General features: G+C 52.1%; 1 protein-coding gene across 5 annotated transcripts; it reads left to right on the top strand.

Moving 5' to 3' along the window:
• On the top strand, positions 1-17,633 carry C1H1orf61 (chromosome 1 C1orf61 homolog). 5 transcript variants are annotated; one of them, XM_023214054.1, is made up of 6 exons: positions 1,431-1,604; positions 4,927-5,022; positions 6,904-7,003; positions 13,623-13,756; positions 14,401-14,518; positions 17,285-17,630. In XM_023214054.1, the coding sequence occupies exons 2-5, from the start codon at positions 4,928-4,930 to the stop codon at positions 14,513-14,515; spliced, it is 444 nt and encodes a 147-aa protein (XP_023069822.1). In that variant the 5' UTR covers positions 1,431-1,604; position 4,927; the 3' UTR covers positions 14,516-14,518; positions 17,285-17,630. The 5 variants fall into 5 exon arrangements, 4 of the variants coding, with proteins under 4 accessions (XP_023069824.1, XP_023069825.1, XP_023069822.1 ...); XM_023214055.2 differs by having other exon boundaries at positions 14,401-14,559; positions 14,871-17,630; XR_003309951.1 differs by lacking the exon at positions 4,927-5,022.
• Positions 17,634-17,672: the final 39 nt, after the last annotated feature.

The raw sequence follows: 17,672 nt of genomic DNA, 5'->3' as shown, positions 1-17,672 counted from the left end.
GCCAGAGCCGCGGCAGAGGCAGAGGAGGGAGCGAGGAGGTGAGACTCGCTCCACCCTGCTCGCCTAGGCTCGGCGGAGGCTAAGAGCAGGGCGGGCTCCTGTGTCCGGCGTCCGCTGAGCCCCGGCATCTGGGACTTAGGGCCCTGACGCTCCAGGGGCGGGAACTGGCCGGGAGGACCGCACGGGAGAGCATGGATGAGCACCCCGGGCTCAATGTAAGTGGCCTGGCCAGCATGGGGCACGAGGTGGGCGAGCGCCTCGGAATCTGGCGTGCCTGCGAGTCCGCCACGAGGGGCGGGCCGAGCCCCCACCCTCTTCGGGGCTGCGGTTTCCCTTTCCTGATCGCACCCCCTACCCACCCCTAGGGCACCGCTCGCCTCGAACCCCCGGCCATTTTCACAACCCTGGGTGATCTCTGGTCCTCTTTGCACAAAGCCGTTTCTCCGGGGCTCTGCAGGGCCTGGGACTCTGGTCACCTGCCCGGTCGCCCTCTGCTTCCCTCTCCTCCGCCCTTCTCCTGGGTACTCTCCCGGATCTCTTCCCGGGTGGGGTCTCTGCCGTTTCCTTCTCTCCTCGAGAGACTCGCTTGGGAGTCTCTGGGTCGCCCCCACCCTCCCCCCACAGCCTTTCCTCTCTCTTTGGGTCGCCGGGATTTCCCTGCTTCCTGTTAGGGCATCTCCGGGGTTTTTACCTCCTGGGTTTGGCTGCCCATTTCCCCTTTTAGTTGGCCTCTTGGATCCAGCTCTTTCCCCCACACGGGCTCCCCTTCGCTTCCACCGCCCTTCTGAGTTGGCGACGTGGCCGGGCCGGAGCCGCGGCTCCCCATTTCCATCCCGCGCCAGGCTCGGGCTCCGCCGAAGGCAGGGCTCTGGCTGTCGGATGCGCCCTCGATCTTCCAGAGGAGGGCAGTGGAGAACCGGCGAGGCTGGGGAGGCCTCTGCCTGGGTCCCTGCGGTCTTCCCGGGTGGCACGAAAAGCCCGCGCGTCCCTTCCACCTGGGACCAGCGGAACTCTTGCTCCTGGCCCGAGTGAGAGAGCGGGAAACGGGGTACCAGAAGCTTTTTGGGTCTGGGTCGGGGTCAACTCCCGGACTTCGACGCCACCGGTCATTGCGTCCTTTCCACGCCTTTTTCGGTCTCTCTCGTGTCTGTATCCTGATGTCTGAGGTTTTTGTTGTTGTTTTATCTCGGACTTCATTTCACTCTTCACTCTCCCCTCCAACTCCACTCGTGTCCCTTCCCTGCCACTCCCGCTGGCGGGCGACCGGGAAGCTAAGGAGGTGCTGGAGGCGGCGGCGGCGGCGGCCAGGAGGCTGCGTGGAAGAGGCGGCGACAGCAGCCAGGAGGCGGGGTTGGTTGTTATCTTTGGTTATCTAGCTGTATGAGTGGTGTGGAGTCTTCATAAAGCTAGATAACCGAAAGTAAAAATAACCCCATACACTGCGCAGAGGGGCCCGGAGAAAGCCGGTCTCAAGGGCCGGAGGGGGAGGCTTGAGCGAGGGGCTAGAGCCGCGAGGACTGACCAGCACCAGAGGACACAAGAGGAGGAGAGAGACCTCACTGGTTCGGGCGACATTTCACCCCCCAGCACCCCAGTCGGCACAGGTAGGAGTCACAGTCCCATTTCACTTCAGCCAGGTGCCATGTTTTTCCCCCAGCAGAGTTGGAGGGGAGCAAGGAAGCCTCATTGTGGTGCCCTCTGGTGGTCCCCGCTCAGGATGGGGCCTTTTCTGGCAGTCTGGGTCACTGATTGGGAAGCTGATCCAGGGGAGAAATCAGTTGAAATCTAGCTGCAGAGTTATTCCGGCTCCTGGCTCAGGTCTCTCCCTCCAGCAGGAGCTGATGAACAGTTTCCCACAGGCTGTCCACAGCTATGGCTGGGTGGGGGAGTTTGGAGGAAGTGACCTGAGAACACTGGTCTTTGCTTAAGTCGGCTCCTTAAAGCCATGTAGGGCTATCCAGTTTGGTTGGAAGATGGGGCTGTCTATGTGAAAATAGGTGGAGATAGAACTGAAGGTGCTGGGGGTGGGAGGGTTGCTCAAAAATGTAAACAGGGTGGCAGAAGAACCTTTTTCCCAGTCTGGGTTCTGAGGCAGTGGAGTGCAGAGCAATCTCCGTTCCATTTGCGTTCGCCTTCCTCCTTCCGCCCCAGGACCTGAGGCCAATCTCTTTGAAAGATCCTTATGCTGCTCTGTCATTACTGACCAGAGGGGCTGAGTTGGGGCTTTTTAGGACACCTAACCTTTCCACCCCATCTTCACTCTTGGAAATCATCTCCAAGAACAAATGGCCTTGAGAAGCTCTGAGGATCTCAAACACAAAGGAATGTGTAGCTTAGTATCTATGCCGCCCAGAGAAAGCAAAGAATTAGAGAGATTAATCAGGGACTTTCCTAAAAGAATGTATTTATCTAGCTTGACCTAAATATTTTAAGCGAAAGAGTGTTTAGGTGCAGTTGAAAGGAGTATAGTCTAGAGTCACTTTGTGGAATAGAAGTCAGTGTAGCCAAAGCTAGAAGTAGCCCCCTCTGCATTTACTACAGCTCCGCATCCCATACGCCTGCACCTGGCTTTCCAGGACATGGGGCAGGAAGGAGTAATAAGGGGGTGGAAGAACTGGACAAAATGACCTTGACTGACTCCAGCTTCCTGTGTAAATTTAACATTTCCTCCCAGGACCTGATTTTATAGCTAGAAGATAATGATTCAATTATATATTATGTGGGAGAAATATCAGAGAATCCAAACTCAAAAAAACTGTGCTTCAGGGAGCCGAGAATACATATGTCTTCTTCCTTTAGCGATTTAGAGGAAGGTGAGATTAGTAGCTTCTTACTTTCTCAGCCATTTGGAATTTGGGTTTTCTGGGGGAGGGGCAGGTGGAGACTGGATTAGGGAGAAAGGGAGCAGGTTGTAGGTGAGGACTAATCATTCCTAACACTACTTCCTGGGCACTAGGCCTGCATCCCTTTCTTTGCTCTTTCAACATTGTGAGACAGTTGTTATTAACCCCATTTTACCAATGAGAAACCACGGACTCAAATGAGTTGCTAATGTTACTCAGTAGTTTCCAACCCAGTGCCCCAGTGCTTTTTCTTTCTTTCTTTCTTTTTTTTTTTTTTTTTGAAATGGAATCTCACTCTATCACCAGGCTGGAGTGCAGTGATGTGATCTCAGCTCACTGCAACCTCCCCCTCCTGGGTTCAAACAATTCTCCTGCCTCAGCCTCCCCAGTAGCTGTGACTACAGGCATGCACCACCATGCCCAGCTAATTTGTATATATATTTTTTTAGTAGAGACAGAGTTTCACCATGTTGGCCAGTATGGTCTTGATCTCTTGATCTGTCCGCCTTGGCCTCCCAAAATGCTGGGTTTACAGGCGTGAGCCACTGTGCCTGGCCTAACCCAACCCAGTGCTTTTTCTACTGAACTTGCCTGTGGGAACAACTGGAGAGAGATTGGGCAAGGAGGGTAAGACGGGATTGAGCTAAGATTGGAGGACATGGGGCACAGGAGGGGGAAGGTGCACCAAGAGAAAAGCCCTGCCTGTGAGCAGGGGCTGGGAGCGGAGCTGGGATGAGAGAAGCAGCACCAAGAAAGATAGGATTCCTTTAAAAACAAACAAACAAACAACAACAACAAAAACCTTTCATGTAGCTTGTTGGAAATGTGAATTTGGGATCCACTGAGGCTCATTCACATGAGACTTAGAACCTGTATCAGTAACCACGATGGGTTTACATCATTATTGTTGTCTCCTGAGGTAGCGCATTTGAGCTACCTCAGGATATCCAAAGGAGAATAGAGGGAACTGGGGGGCTGAGAACTGACGCCCTACAAAACCAGCACCTCAGTGGAAAGGAGGAATAGAGCCCAGGAGGGATGTGGGGGTGAGGGTTTGTGTCTGCCTTATGTGAGCATATGGTGTGTGCGTGTGGATGTGTGGGTGGGGTTGTCAGGAGAGTGATGGGTGACTGTGTTTGTGAGCTGTGTGTGTCTGCTTTATGAGGGTGAGAAACTGAGTGGTGTGTGACCTGGTGTGAGGTCGGATGTGTGTGCCTCCATGGTGGGTGGGAAGCTCGGTCGTGACATTAGGGACACCTGGAGGAACAGACACTCTTGGATTTGGAAGGAGGTTACCAAATGCAGACATCACAGTGACACTGCTGAGTTCTCCCCACCCGCTCTGTACCAGATCGCATCTCCTCCAACTGAACCCCACAGGGGAACTGTGGGACGGGAGTGCAGGGAAGCCATGTTAAAAGGGGCTCAGAAAGCCCTAACCAGAGTTACCAGTTAGGAAATTTCCTCTCTTGTATAATCACACCTCTGCCTGTGTCTAAGAATTTTCAGTTCTATTCTTTAGATACTGCTACATCTACTATTTTTACTGGAAACCAAATTCTAAGCTGACTTCTTTATTCATTTCTCTCCTCAGCCCCTCATTTTAATACCCTCCTATTGAATTCTAGGTCCAGGAAGCCAAAGGCAATTTTCTCTCAAATATTTGACCCAAGTGTTACATTATCAGCCACACCCAATGTATCAGCCACACACTCTGGGACAAATTCTCCCCCCACCCAATTCCAGGCGTGGAAAGGGTTTTGTTGATAAGTTCTTACAGTCACACGAATCATCCTAGTCAGCAAACCATGGGAGAGACAGAAATAGAAACAGCAAATCTGACCAAACCAAGGTTCATGTTTGGGTGTTTTCATTTATCAAGCATATAAATCTCTGAGCCTCAATTCTGATATTTGTATAATGAGAATAAGAAACCCTTAGGATTATTGTGTGCAGAAAATGAAGAATTCTATATAAAAGATCGTATACTGTTATGACACTCATGGCTAAAGGGTAATTCTTAGATTGCAGAAAAGTTAAAGGCTACAGTTTGGAAAAACTGATAGCATATGATTGGTTTCAGAATGTGGAAAGGGAAGCTCTCGGGCGTGTTCCTGACTGAGGATCGCATAACATTTAACTTGAGGAACTTCCTCCTTTTCCAGCTTTGGGAGTCAAGGTGAGACTCCTGGGGACCTAGGTAGGAAGTATCTGAAGACTTGGGAGAGGAGGCACAGTCCTTGGGAAGTCTGATAAAGGGAAGAGGTTGGAGTCCACGTGGCAGAATGGCCATTGTTTTCTTTCTCCTTAATGGATATTAAGACTTATTGGTAAGAGCACTTAGGATGGGTAAACTGACTTACATAGATAAATACAGCATGTGTAAATGATAATTTCAAGTTTATACCATTAAGCTCCTGGATTCTAAGTAACTAAAAACACAGTTTATTAAATTAAAGGACAAGTTAGGTAGTGGCTATAATTAACAAATCCTATAAACCTACCTATAGGCATGCAGACTTGTCTTCACAATTGAGTGACTTTAAGAAGGGATGTCTTCTCTGCCTTCGCCTCACAAACCAACATCCCCCCAGTCCCCAGTGCGATTCCTGAGGTTGATAACCCACCAGAGACACACAGGCCCCTACGTCTGAAAGTCCTTCTTGAAGTCTGCATGTTCAAGGTTTGAAAGTCGGAATCTGGTTATTTATTTTTTCACCTTCCTTCAAATCACTGGAGGGAAGGAGCAGACAAAACTATAAAAGCATTCTTGGGGCTTTGAGGAGAATGAGGAGCAGAGTTATGGAAGGAAGGGTGGGTGGGTGCATATTTAGATAGAAGAGATAAGGGGAAAGGGGGAACCCCCTCCTTGCCACCCAGGCTCTCCCAGGGCCGAAGTGACACCCCCTCCTCCTCCTGCCCTAATCCCCCCATTAAGGCAGCTCTGAGTTTGTTATGACAGCGGCTGAAGGCTGCTGAATTGCTGTTTGCTGTGTCTGCTAATTGGGCTGAAGGGTTGGAGTCTGGACACTGAAAGGGACCATTGTTGCTGTTTACCTTCCACAGCCGCCTCCCTGGGGACCTTCTGGGTAAAGGGGAGCAGCAGCACCCCCTTAGGGTCATTGCGCCCATTTCCTGCACAAGGGACTGCAGTGGGGAGACAGTTTGTCTCATTGCCTTAGGGTGGGTTTGAGCTTCTACAGCACAGAGGAGACAAGCCAACACCTGAGCCAGTCTCATCTTCAGGCCAGGCCTAGGGGCCATCCAGGAGCTCCCAGGAGAAAGGAGTTACATGCTTGTCTTTCTCCTCCCTATTCATTCCCTTCTTCTTTAGGGATCTTTGCTTTGCTTCTTCCTCCAGCTAATCAGGCTTCACCCCTGCACCTTTTCTGACCTGCTTTTTCTAGGTCAGTGATTCTCAACTTGGTTATGCACTGAATCACCTGGGGAGCTTTGTTAAAAATGTTGATGTTTGGGCCCAGCCCCAGACCCATGAAATCAGAGCATGAGGAAATGATGCCTAGGCATCATTATTATTTAATGTGCACCTGAGGTTATGAACCACCGAGGCAGGCTCACCTCTCCACCTGGGAAACACACACACACACACACACGCATGTACCCACATGCCTGTGTAGGTGGAACAGACTGTGCACACACAAACATGCCCTGGCCTTTCCCCACCTTTCCTCCCAAACTCCTGATATCTATAATACTATCAGACAGGTTGTATATCTTTTTAATTATTATTTCTAAATTCCTTGTAGGAGCCTTAGAATTTAGAACGGAATTTAGAGGTCTGTACTTTATCTCCCACCTCAATCTGAGCTCCTCCCCAAGGGAAGGGACTATGATTCCACCTCCCTGTGGATGCCCAAATAGGATCTAGAGGAAGAACGCACTAACTTATCAGAGATTCAATGACTTTTGTGCTCTTCCTTCCTCAAAGTAATATTGACGATTTGGAGGTCTTCAGAGAGGAGAAATTTTCTTCAGGTATCATCTTTCTTTCCCTTTTCTTACTGTTTCCAAATGTTTTTGCTTCTTCTCTTCCCTTTAGCTTCTCACCTGGGGCGGGTGGGTGCTCCAACACCCTCCCACCCTCCTTCCTCCTTGTGGACGACAGAGCCACATCCAGCACCACGGACAGCTCCTGGGCGGTGAGTGAGATGGCTGTGCTGACCCCCTTTGAGAGGGTTAGGAGGGACCCTCCTGTCTGTACAGTCAGCTATCAAAGACTCTAAATTTTTGAATCTGTGGGAGTTGTTTGCAGTCAGCCGTGGAGTCTCAGGGAGAGGCAAAGGCTGAGAGAAGTTGGCATTCTGTCTCTGGGCAATTGGGTTTGTCTTCATGTTTGGAAGTCTGAATGAGAAGGGCTGCTCCAGTAGTAGGAAGAATCAAAGTTATATTTCAAGAATGATTTAACCTAGGTCATATAAGATACGGAGGGCATAGATCTGGTAGAGCTGAAATGAGCCTTAGATATCATCATTCCTATATTCCTCATTTCACAGATCCCATGGGAGTAGAAGAGGTGTGATCAGGTTGCCCAGCTGGTTAGCAGAAATGCCAAGATCCAGGCTCCTGAATTTCAGCCTGGCCCTTTCTATCTGTCTGATACCTCCTTTAGGAATCTCTCTGCCTCGGTTGGGTGGAGCGGGCCTGTTGCTGGTTGGGGGAGTTTGCAGGTTGCCCCTATGCAAAAAAGGACAGGATACATGACTGGGCATGTGAGGTGTTCAAGAAAGCCAGGAAAAGGTGGAACAGACTGCTACCTCTGTCTGAAGTGGTTTGGAGTGAAAGCCTCAGGGACAGGGCATACCTAGCAGTAACTGGCAAGTCCATGGGAGAAAAGGCAAGGGGGCAACCATCTGCCAGGACACAGAGGCCAGTGGATGGCCACAAGTAGTCTCCAGAGGCCAGTGGGAGTCACGCAAACTGGAACGGGGCCTGGGAAAGGCCCTTCTGTGTGCCCAGGCCTGTTCCCCCAACACCGTGAGCCTACAAACAAAGGGACCATTCTCTCTAGGATTTGATGCTGCCATCTCCGGCTGGCAGTGCCAGGTGGTGGGGGCATCAGGGGGTGTCAATCCATTATCCCACCCCAACTCCTAGGTCCTCTGGGGCTGGATGTTGGGGAGGTGGGTGTTCCATGCTATGTTGCCATGGCAACCTCCCCCCCACTCCCAAAGTACAAAGAGAGACAGCTTTCACCCCCACCCCCAGAAAGAACCTGGGTCTGGCTGGGAATCTTCCCTTGAGAATCCTCCTTCCTGATGCACAAGCCATGGCATGCATAAGCGTCACCCTCTTTTCAGCACTGGAAGCTGAGGGTTCTGCCATCGGCAGGCCACACAGGCAAGGAAGCTGGTGCATGCAGTGTCTCTGGGCAAGGTAATGCAAGTGAGCACCAGCCCCTTATACTTAACCCTCTCTCTTCCCAAGCTCGCCTGCCCCTCACCTACCACAGCCAAGGACATCCCAGGCCTTCTCAGCTGAAGCGATGGGGCTTTGACCTTCTACTCTTTCCCAGAAGTGAGGGACAGCCGGCTACCTCCAGCAAACCTCCAGGCTGTGGGAACACAGAAGAGGAGGGGGCCATTCCTGCCACCCTCCATCTGCACCCTCCGCCATTACTCATTAGGCATTCTGCCCCCTCCTTCCGCTCGTTAAGCCTGATTTGCATACATTTGCATAATACAGTTCATTTGCATTCCAGGAGGCTCATGGTAGAAGCCAGCAAAAAAGGGGAGGGGGGCTGGAGAAGAGAAAAAAAGGGAGAGATTTTGTTTTCATCAAAGTGTTGGGGGAGGGACTAGGGGGAGGTGGCAGGAAGAGGACAGAAATAAAAACTTACACTACTTTCTTTCTTCCTTTCTGCCCTCCCTCCCTGAGCTGGACTCAAATGCCAAACAGAGATGCCAAGGGGCCAGCTTTTCTGTCCTTTTTTGTCTTGCTTCCTCCGTCCGGCCTTGGCTCCCCAGCCTGGCCCCCCACCTTGTTGGGCTGAGGCTTCGAAAAGAAAGAGGCAGGGGTAGGAGGCAAAGCTGTGGGAACGGAAGCGGAGGGTGAGGGAGGCCGCCATCTTAGGTAACTGGCGCCTGTAAGATGGCTGCCTGACCAGGTGTGCACTGAAATCCTGCTCTGGTTGGTGGACATGGAAGAGACTGAGGCCCTAAGAAGGACTTCCTGGCTCACCAGAAATACTGTTGAATCTTCCTGCTAATGGAATTGGGAAGAGAGGATGGAGAAAGAAGGAAGGAGGGAAAGACCAGGAATGGCGGCCCCCAGAAAAGATGTAAGGTTGAGCACAGGAGCAGGGGTGGTAGAGAGGCCTCAGCACAGGGCTTAGTTCCCAGAGGACTTAGAGGACTGTGAGTAATAAGAAAAGTACTGGAGGAATCAGAATGGGGAATATCAGCAGGAGGAGTGAGTGGCCAGGCAGTATCATTTGCCAGTTTGAGGGTCTCTCTGGGGCCTGTGAAAGGTGACTGTGTACTTGAGGAAATACTCCACCTTCTCTCCTCAGCGCAGCACTCTGGTTTCCATCTTTATAACTCTGGTAAAACTGCACCCTCTCAGAGGCCACTCACAGTCTCCTCAACAAAGACCTCTGGCCCTTCCCAAGCCCAGTCCTCCTTGACCTATGGAAAATTTTATGCTATTTTCTCAGTCTTTTCCTTTGGCCTTCGGTTCTTCTGTTATATCCATGATCATCTGTTCTTGGTTCCATTCATTCAGTCCTCCAGATGGACCAGTTCCTTAACTAGAAGTGGTCCCCAGGATCTGCTGGTAGCACTTTGTTTTCTCTCCCTTCTCACTCTTCTCACCACTTTTATCACTTCAGCCATCGCTTGAAGTTATAAATTCTCCCTCCTTTCTTTTTTTTCTTTTTTTCTCTCTTCTTTCTTTTTTTTTTTTTTTTTTTTTTTCTCTTTTTGAGGCAGAGTCTTGCTCTGTCACCCAGGCTGGAGTGCAGTGGCACAATCTCGGCTCACTGCAACCCTCCCGGGTTCAAGCAATTCTCCTGCCTCAACCTCCTGAGTAGCTGGGACTACAGGCATGCGCCACCATTCCCAGCTAATTTTTTATATTGTTAGTAGAGACGGGGTTTCACAGTGTTAGCCAGAATCATCTCAATCACTTGACCTTGTGATCCACCCACCTCGGCCTCCCAAAGTGCTGGGATTACAGGGGTGAGCCACCGCGTCCAGCCTAGTCTTGACCTCTTTTAAACTCTGGATTCACACCCCCAACTGCCAGCTACCACCTGTGGTCCTACCATTTGTCTCCCAGTTCAAGGATTAGAACCGTACATCTGCTTGGCCAAGCCTGGATCACATGCCTAGGCTCTAGCTGCAAGGAGGGCCCAGAGAGTACCTGTGTTTTTAGTTTCCGTAGTGGCATAGAAGTGCCACTTCCCACCAAAACCCGGGAGGTGGGCCATTCCCCAGGCAGTTTGGATGCTCCCTCCGCATTGTGCTTCTGCTGCCTTGCCTCTGTCGGTGGCCTCATTAAACTCCTAGGCCCCCAGGTTCAACTCCTGAACATTTTCCTGGACTTGTCCCCACATCCAAATCAGCCACATCAAAGCCCATCACTTCTTCCTGTGTAGCACCTCTCTCATCCATACCCTTCCCTCTGGTACCCCTGCCTCCATGTCAGGGCATTCATTCAGGAGGCACTGAGGGTCTCCTGTGTGACAGGAGCTATGCTCAAGGGGAGCATGGAATACAACGCGGCTCTGAGGAACTGGCAGTCTACTGGGTGAGGCAGACACACGAATGATTAGGAGACAGTCTGGAAAGCATTGTCCTGCAGACCTGCGGGGAGCTCAGGAAGGCTTCCTGGAGGATGCCAAGGGATAAGCGATACGAGATAAAACAGACATTTGGCAGTCTACTGAGTCTGGGGAGGTGAATGGTGGACAGTCCACAGCATTCAAGAAGGCAGAGAGGTAAGGAAGAGCAGGGTGTGTTTGGGGACTAGCATGGCCATCGCAGGGAGTCTGCTGGGAAGAGAAGGGAAACAGAGGTAGGAGTTCCTCTGTAAAGCGTCTTATGTGCTATACCAGGGAGGCTGGGGCAGTTAGCTGACAGCCTCAGAGGTGCCAGGTGTAGGGCGTGGCTGGAGAGCAACACATAACCACTCCTAGGAGGGATGGGGACTCCTGCATCTGGTTGTCCACTGAGCCCAGCCAGACACTTAACTGGCTCTCAGCCAGTTCCAAACAAATGAAGGACATATGAAAGACCTGGAAGCCACCTGAGGAAGGGATGTCTCTACGACCCGCCTTCAGAATCCCTCCTTCACCCTCCACATGGCTGGGCAGCAAGCTTATGGAAGCTTTCTGGGGAGAGATGTGGAGAAGAGGAGGTTGGTGTCCCTCAGCACAGTGAGCACCCTGAGGTCAGGGCAGGGGATGGGCTGCTGGGGTTTGGGGGACAGGGATACTGACTCTGACTTTGTGGGGCAACAAGCTGGTCTCTGAGCTCTCTTATGAGAAAGAAAGAAAGGGAGGGAGGGAAGGAGAGAGGGTGGGCGCAGTGGCCCAAGCCTGTAATCTCAGCACTTTGGGAGGCCAAGGCATGTGGATCGCCTGAGGTCAGGAGTTCGAGACCAGCCTGGTCAACATGGCGAAACCTTGTCTCTACTAAAAATAGAAAAATTAACTGAGCATGGTGGCCCATGCCTGTAATCCCAGCTATTCGGGAGGCTGAGGCAGGAGAATCATTTGAACCTGGGAGGCAGAGGTTGCAGTGAGCTGAAATGGCACCACTGCACTCCAGCCTGGGCAGCAGAGCAAGACTCTGTCTCAGAAAAAAAAAAAGGGTTCAGTGGTCAGGGCTGTGTGGCTCAGGGGGCTGGAGCAAAGCAGCAGAGAAGGAGCTCAGTCCTGGAACCATCCTGAGGGAGGGAGTTAGGGGTGAGGTAGTAGCCAGGGCCAAGGCTCCGAGGGAATTCTTCCTCAAGAAAGGGGATGAGAGGCTGGAGAGGCAGATGGGAAGATGGTGAGGCTGCTGCTGGCCGCTGGGCGGAATGTAAGTGGGGGTGCCCACCACCGCCCATCCCCCAGGCCCAGCTTATGCACAAAGACTTCTCTGTGAGTGGCCATGGATGTGGCCTTGTCAGGTGAGGGGGCTTAACTCCCAGGGAGTTGGGTGGAATGGGGCTGGAGGAAGGGAGGGCTGAGAGGTGGCCTCAGGCTTTAACCAGGTCTGGGCAGGAAGGAGAGAGAAGCTGAGACCAGGCCGGGGTCTCATGGTGAGGCCATCCATGGTCTGGTCCAGCTGTCCCCAGGGCTCCTCTCCATCATCCAACCAAGGCCCCAGGGCCCCAGCACCAAGGCGCTGACCTGCCCCTGCCTTCTCCCCATGTCTTCCCGGCTATAACTCCTGATCCTGCCAGGCCTCTCCAGCCTTCTTTCCCCTCCTTATACATGCTGTCTCCTGATGCTCTTGGGACTGATCCCGCTTGGGACTGACCCTGCTTGAGCGTCTCTCATCTTCCCAGCATGGGGTCTCCCTCCAGCTCCTGCACAGTGATCTCGCTTCTGGGAGGGCTGTGTTGAGAGGGTGGAAAGACAAGATTGACCATAGCTAAAAAGGAATCCCAAGGCCACCCTCGTCTCCACACCCACTCTTGGCTTCCCTGGGAGAGGCTCCTCTCTTGGCCTGGCCTCAGTGTCACTTACTGCTAATCAGCAATGTGTAGAGACCTTTCTCCCATCCCCCCACCTCCAAGACCTTGTTGGGCACACTGGGTTTTACTGGTTTTTTTTTTTTTTTTTTTTTTTTTTTTGGAGATGGAGTCTTGCTCTGCCACCGAGGCTGTAGTGCAGTGGCACGATCTCAGCTCACTGCAACCTCCACCTCCCAGGTTCAAACGATTCTTCTGCCTCAGCCTCCAGAGTAGCTGGGATTACAGGTGCCTGCTACCACACCCGGCTAATTTTTGTAGTTTTAGTAGAGACAGGGTTTCGCCATGTTGACTAGGCTGGTCTCGAACTCCCAACCTCAAATGATCTGCCCACTTTGACCTCCCAACACGCTGGGATTACAGGTGTGAGCCACTGTGCCCGGCCTGCACTGGCCCTTCTAGTGAATGTTTGGGTTCAGGGTGCATGAAGCAGCAGAATGCTGGTGGACACCACCTCAGCTTGCAGGTTGCTCTGGGTTTGATAGTCATTGGGGCTCTGTCGACAGGAAGGACAGCAAAAGAAGGAGCTTTTGGTTTTTGACTCTGAAATTGGACAGGCTGGTCAGGATACAAATTCTGGCTTCCCCCACTTACCAGTTGGGTGACCTTAGGCAAGTCCCTTCATGTCTTCGGTTCCTAACTGCCTTCCTTGGTTATCCTGAAGATCAAACAGGATGATGGGCATGAGTGTTTTCTAAGGCTGTGTGCGGATGTTTAGTGTTAAATGCTAAGTGCAGAGGGACACAGTTATGGGGCCATTGAGATAGGTGGGGGCAATCAAGGAAGGCCTCCTGGGTTGTGAGGGCCATGGATCATCGGGTGCAGTCCATCACGGAGGCCTGACTGAGAAATGTGGCTGGGCTCCATGGCTGGGGCGTTCGTGGTCTGAAGGAGGTGAGCATCTTGCTGAGGCTGTTTCGAGAGGGACCCGTTGTTAACAATTAGGTAGTAAACTCCATGATGGCAGCTTCTTTTATCCACTGGTCAGGTGCGAATGCTGCCCAACATACCAGGAGGAGGGGACAGGTAGGGTGCAGCTCAGCCACATTGCCCCTAACCTGCCCTGCTCCCTCCCTGCAGCCCTCATCTCCTCGTCCTCCAGGCAGCACAAGCTATTGTGGAATCTCCACCGGGTGTACAGAACGGTGCCTGTGCATCCTGCTGCTCAGGACCTCTCAAGTCCCCGATGTGATGGCTCCTCAGCATCATCAGGAGTGAGTGTAATTCAGACCTATTTAGATCCGTCAGCCTATGGGCCGGGGGGACCTTCAGCAGGATAGTCTTTTGTCTCCAAGCAGTCATTCCTTGTTATACAAGCAAGAGTCAGGAGGAGGAATGGTTTTGGCATCATGCCCCACAGACAGCAATGGGGCCTTTAGGTCTGGAGGGAAGGACCAGGCTGAGGCTGGCATATGGAGGTTGAGCCCTGGGCACGGGGCATCAGCTTCACCCGGCTGGGGATGCCTTCTGCTGGGTTTGTCCATCTGGCACCAGCTGGCTTCCCAGCACCGCCCCCACAACCAACCAGACTCCTTCTTCTGCTGTTGCCATGACAATTGGCTGCCATATTGTACCTCAGAGCACTAGCTCCTATCTGGATTTTCCTGTGGGGTTCCTAGAGGGTGGGAGATGGGTCTCCAGGGATTTATCCCTTTCTCCTGATATCCATCCAATAAAAATTCATAATAACATGATTTTTTAAAATAGTCTAAGTGGAGGATTACTATGTGTCAGGCTCTGTGCCAGACACTCTCTACATGTTATTTAATGTGGCTAAGAAAGAATTAATGAGATAGAATTCAAGAGGTTCCCATCCAGTTTCCTGCTACTACGACAGACTTTTTCTCTCTCCAACCAGGAAATTCCATGATCTTGCTTATTCGTGTCTTGGGAAGTCCTTCTCCATGTCTAACCAAGATCTGTACGGCTATAGCACCAACTCTTTGGCTCTTGGCTTGGCATGGCTGAGTTGAGAGGTAAGGAAGGAATGCCACCTAGCTTTAGTGACTTCATAAAGGTTCCTGGGCCGAGTGTGGTGACTCATGCCTGCAATCCCAGCACTTTGAGAGGCTGAGGCGGGCGGATCACGAGGTCAGGAGATCGAGACCATCCTGGCTAACACGGTGAAACCCCGTCCCTACTAAAAATACAAAAAATTAGCCGGGCGTGGTGGCGGGGGCCTGTAGTCCCAGCTACTCAGGAGGCTGAGGCAGGAGAATGGCGTGAACCCGGAAGGTGGAGCTTGCAGTGAGCCGAGATCATGCCACTGCACTCCAGCCTGGGTGACAAAGCGAGACTCTGTCTCAAAAAAAAAAATACTAAAAAAAGGTTCCTGGACTCCAGCTATTAGAATTGGGAAACTGAGACTTGCCTAGCTTGGTGAGAGGTCTGAGTGTCCCTTAAAGTCTTGGGAACCCCCACCCAAACCTTCTGTTTACAGAAGAGGAGTAAATGCCACATAATGCTTTGAAATTCCCCCTCTGAGCCCGCATCAGCACCCCAGAAAGAGTCAGGAGCCGGAGACCATGGAATAGCAATAGTCCCCAGGCCCTCTGGGCTCCCCCTTTGGAAGCCAGTCTCCCAGCTCCTGCCTTGCGGGGAACATTCCAACAGGGCCTCAGATCCTGGGATAGTGAGAGTTCCCTCCTTCTGGACCCCAACCGGAAGGCAGAGAATGGTCACTTTGACCTCGAGGAGCATCTATAAGGGGCACTAAGCAGAGGCCAGCTTTGCTGAGGGAATCCTGAATGAGGAGCAGGTGGAGAGAAAAAGGAGGCCATTCTCAACTGAGGAAGGGTGGGCTGGGAGGGAGGGGCTGGGGATAATTTATGATATCATTGTTCCCCCACCCCACTTACTTCCCAGCTACTGTACCGTTGCTAGGAGAGCCTGGCTCTGTCTGGGGCTGGGAGGGTGTAACAGGCGGGAGGCTGTTCCATCTGCACTCCTCCTTCCCCACCCAGGGGAGGGCACCTCATGGAGCTGCATCCACCACCCCTTCCCAGGCCCTGACAGACACCAGTCTCTTCTGTCGTTCCCCCAAATCTAGCCACTCAAGGGATAGCAGGACTCCCAGGTGGGCTGAGGATCTAGAGCAAGGAATGGGCAAGGGAGTATGGAAGAAGAGACACTGGCAGACTTAGAGGGGCACTCAGGAACAGCTGGCCCACCTCGAGACCTGGGAGCTGGCCGGGGCAGGAAGAGGGCCAGAGGGGGTCAGGGAAACAGTCCTGGCAGAGCCCAGGTTTGCAGAAGACAGAGTCCTTACATTTGAGGGGTTCCTGATGCGATGGGCAAGGCGGACCTCTCATCCCCACTCCTCCACACTGTCAAGATCCAGGTTGGAGAGGTGGCAAAGGTAGGGGAAGGAGGAGCTGGAGCAGGGAGGAGGGAGGTGAGCTGGGAGAGGCTGAGGAGAGTCTAGGAAGAAGAAAGGCCACACTGGTCTAAGTGGAGCTGGGCCATGCCTGGCTGTGGCTCAGATCCCCTCCTCTTTCTGAAAATCTCTTCTCAGATCTTAAGGCTCTTGGAGAAGTCAAGGGAGGTGAACTTTGGGGGTTTCCAAAGCTGCTGACTCCCAACCCTGGATGGGACAGGAAAGGAAGGCTGTGCCCACAGCTGTGCCTGACACCTGATTCCTGTGCAGCCCCTACTGGGTTTATTTGCCTTTCCTGGACATAGCTTCCCCACCCCAGAAAGGAAGGAGCTGACCCTGATTTGTGCCCATGTGGTTGTGCAAGCCCCTCCGTAGCCATTAGCTTAGCTAATCTTCCCAACAGCCCTGAAAACCAGGTGATACTGTCCCCACTTTATGAAGGAGGAATCAAAGCCTCAGGAAGGCTAAGACACTTTCCCAGAGTCACAGGACTGGTAAGTTGGGCTGGGCTTCAAGTGGGGCTTCGTAGACCCCAAAGCATTTGTCCCCTTCCCCCGCTGTGCTGACTTCTGAAACACAAATGGAGGGACTGAGAGAAGAGAGGACCAGATAGGTGGAATTCTTGGCATGTTCTCCAGTGTAGGGGTAAAGTCTGAGAGATGATAAACATCTTGCAGGTTGAAGACAGGATTGGGGAAATGGCCATGGGAGCTGTGGAAGTGACCAAAAGTCTACTGGGCTGGTCCTTAGCCCAAGTGCAGCCTGCTCCCTGCCTTCCTGAAGCAAGTCCCCTGGGCTCCCTGCCTAATCTCTCCTGTTCTTGGGATCTGAGTTTCCGCCTTAGGCATTTCCCTCATCTCCCCCATTGCCTTGGATAGAGCACCTGAAAGAGGTGCCTAGACTCAAGCCACTATCATGGCAGATCCCTTTGTGATGACCCCTTCCCTAGCTCCTCACCTTGGCTGATGGAAGTGAGCTCCTTCCAAGACCACTGGAAGTTTGTCCTCTGCCTCCTCCTAAAGTCTCCCTCCAAAGAGTAGTTTTTGGCTGGGCATGGTGGCTCACGCCTGTAATTCCAACACTTTGGGAGGCCAAGACGGGTGGATCACTTGAGGTCAGGAGTTCGAGACCAGCCTGGCCAACATGGCAAAACCCCGTTTCTAATTTAGCCGGGTAGGGTGGCGTGCGCCTATAATCCCAGCTACTCAGAGGGTGAGGTATAAGAATTGCTTGAACCTGGGAGGCAGAGGCTGCAGTGAGCCAAGATCATGCCATTGCACTCCAGCCTGGGTGACAGAATGAGACTCCATCTCAAAAAAAAAAAAAAAAAAGTATTTTTCTTTATGCTTGACAATTTTCTTTTCAGACCAAAAAGAAGAATGTACTTCATCCAGTTGGACTGGATTCCCTCTGAGAAGCCTTCCCAATTGACTAAAAGATGAGGCTAGGCTCTAGCAAGTTGAAGTGGAGAACCAGCTCCTTCAAGAAGCTTTCAGCAGAATGGAAGTGGGGAGGACCCAGATTCCAGCCCAGGCAGCCCGTTGTACCTTGAGCCATCTGGGATAAGACTTTGACCCATGACTCCCATATCCACAACCTGTCCATCCTGGCCCTTCCCAGTTTATCCTGTGTCATTTGAACTGGGATTCCCACATCCTCTGAGATGGAAGTCCCATCTCAAGTCTTCAATAAAGACTCTTGAATATTGAATCACATTAATAGTGGTTGTGGATATACCTGGACAGGGTTGAAGG

This window comes from Piliocolobus tephrosceles, chromosome 1 (assembly GCF_002776525.5).
Source record: "Piliocolobus tephrosceles isolate RC106 chromosome 1, ASM277652v3, whole genome shotgun sequence".
NCBI classification, from domain to species: Eukaryota; Metazoa; Chordata; class Mammalia; order Primates; family Cercopithecidae; genus Piliocolobus; species Piliocolobus tephrosceles.
The sequence above is the reverse complement of the archived record's forward strand: the minus strand, read 5'-3'. Positions and strand labels throughout refer to the sequence as shown.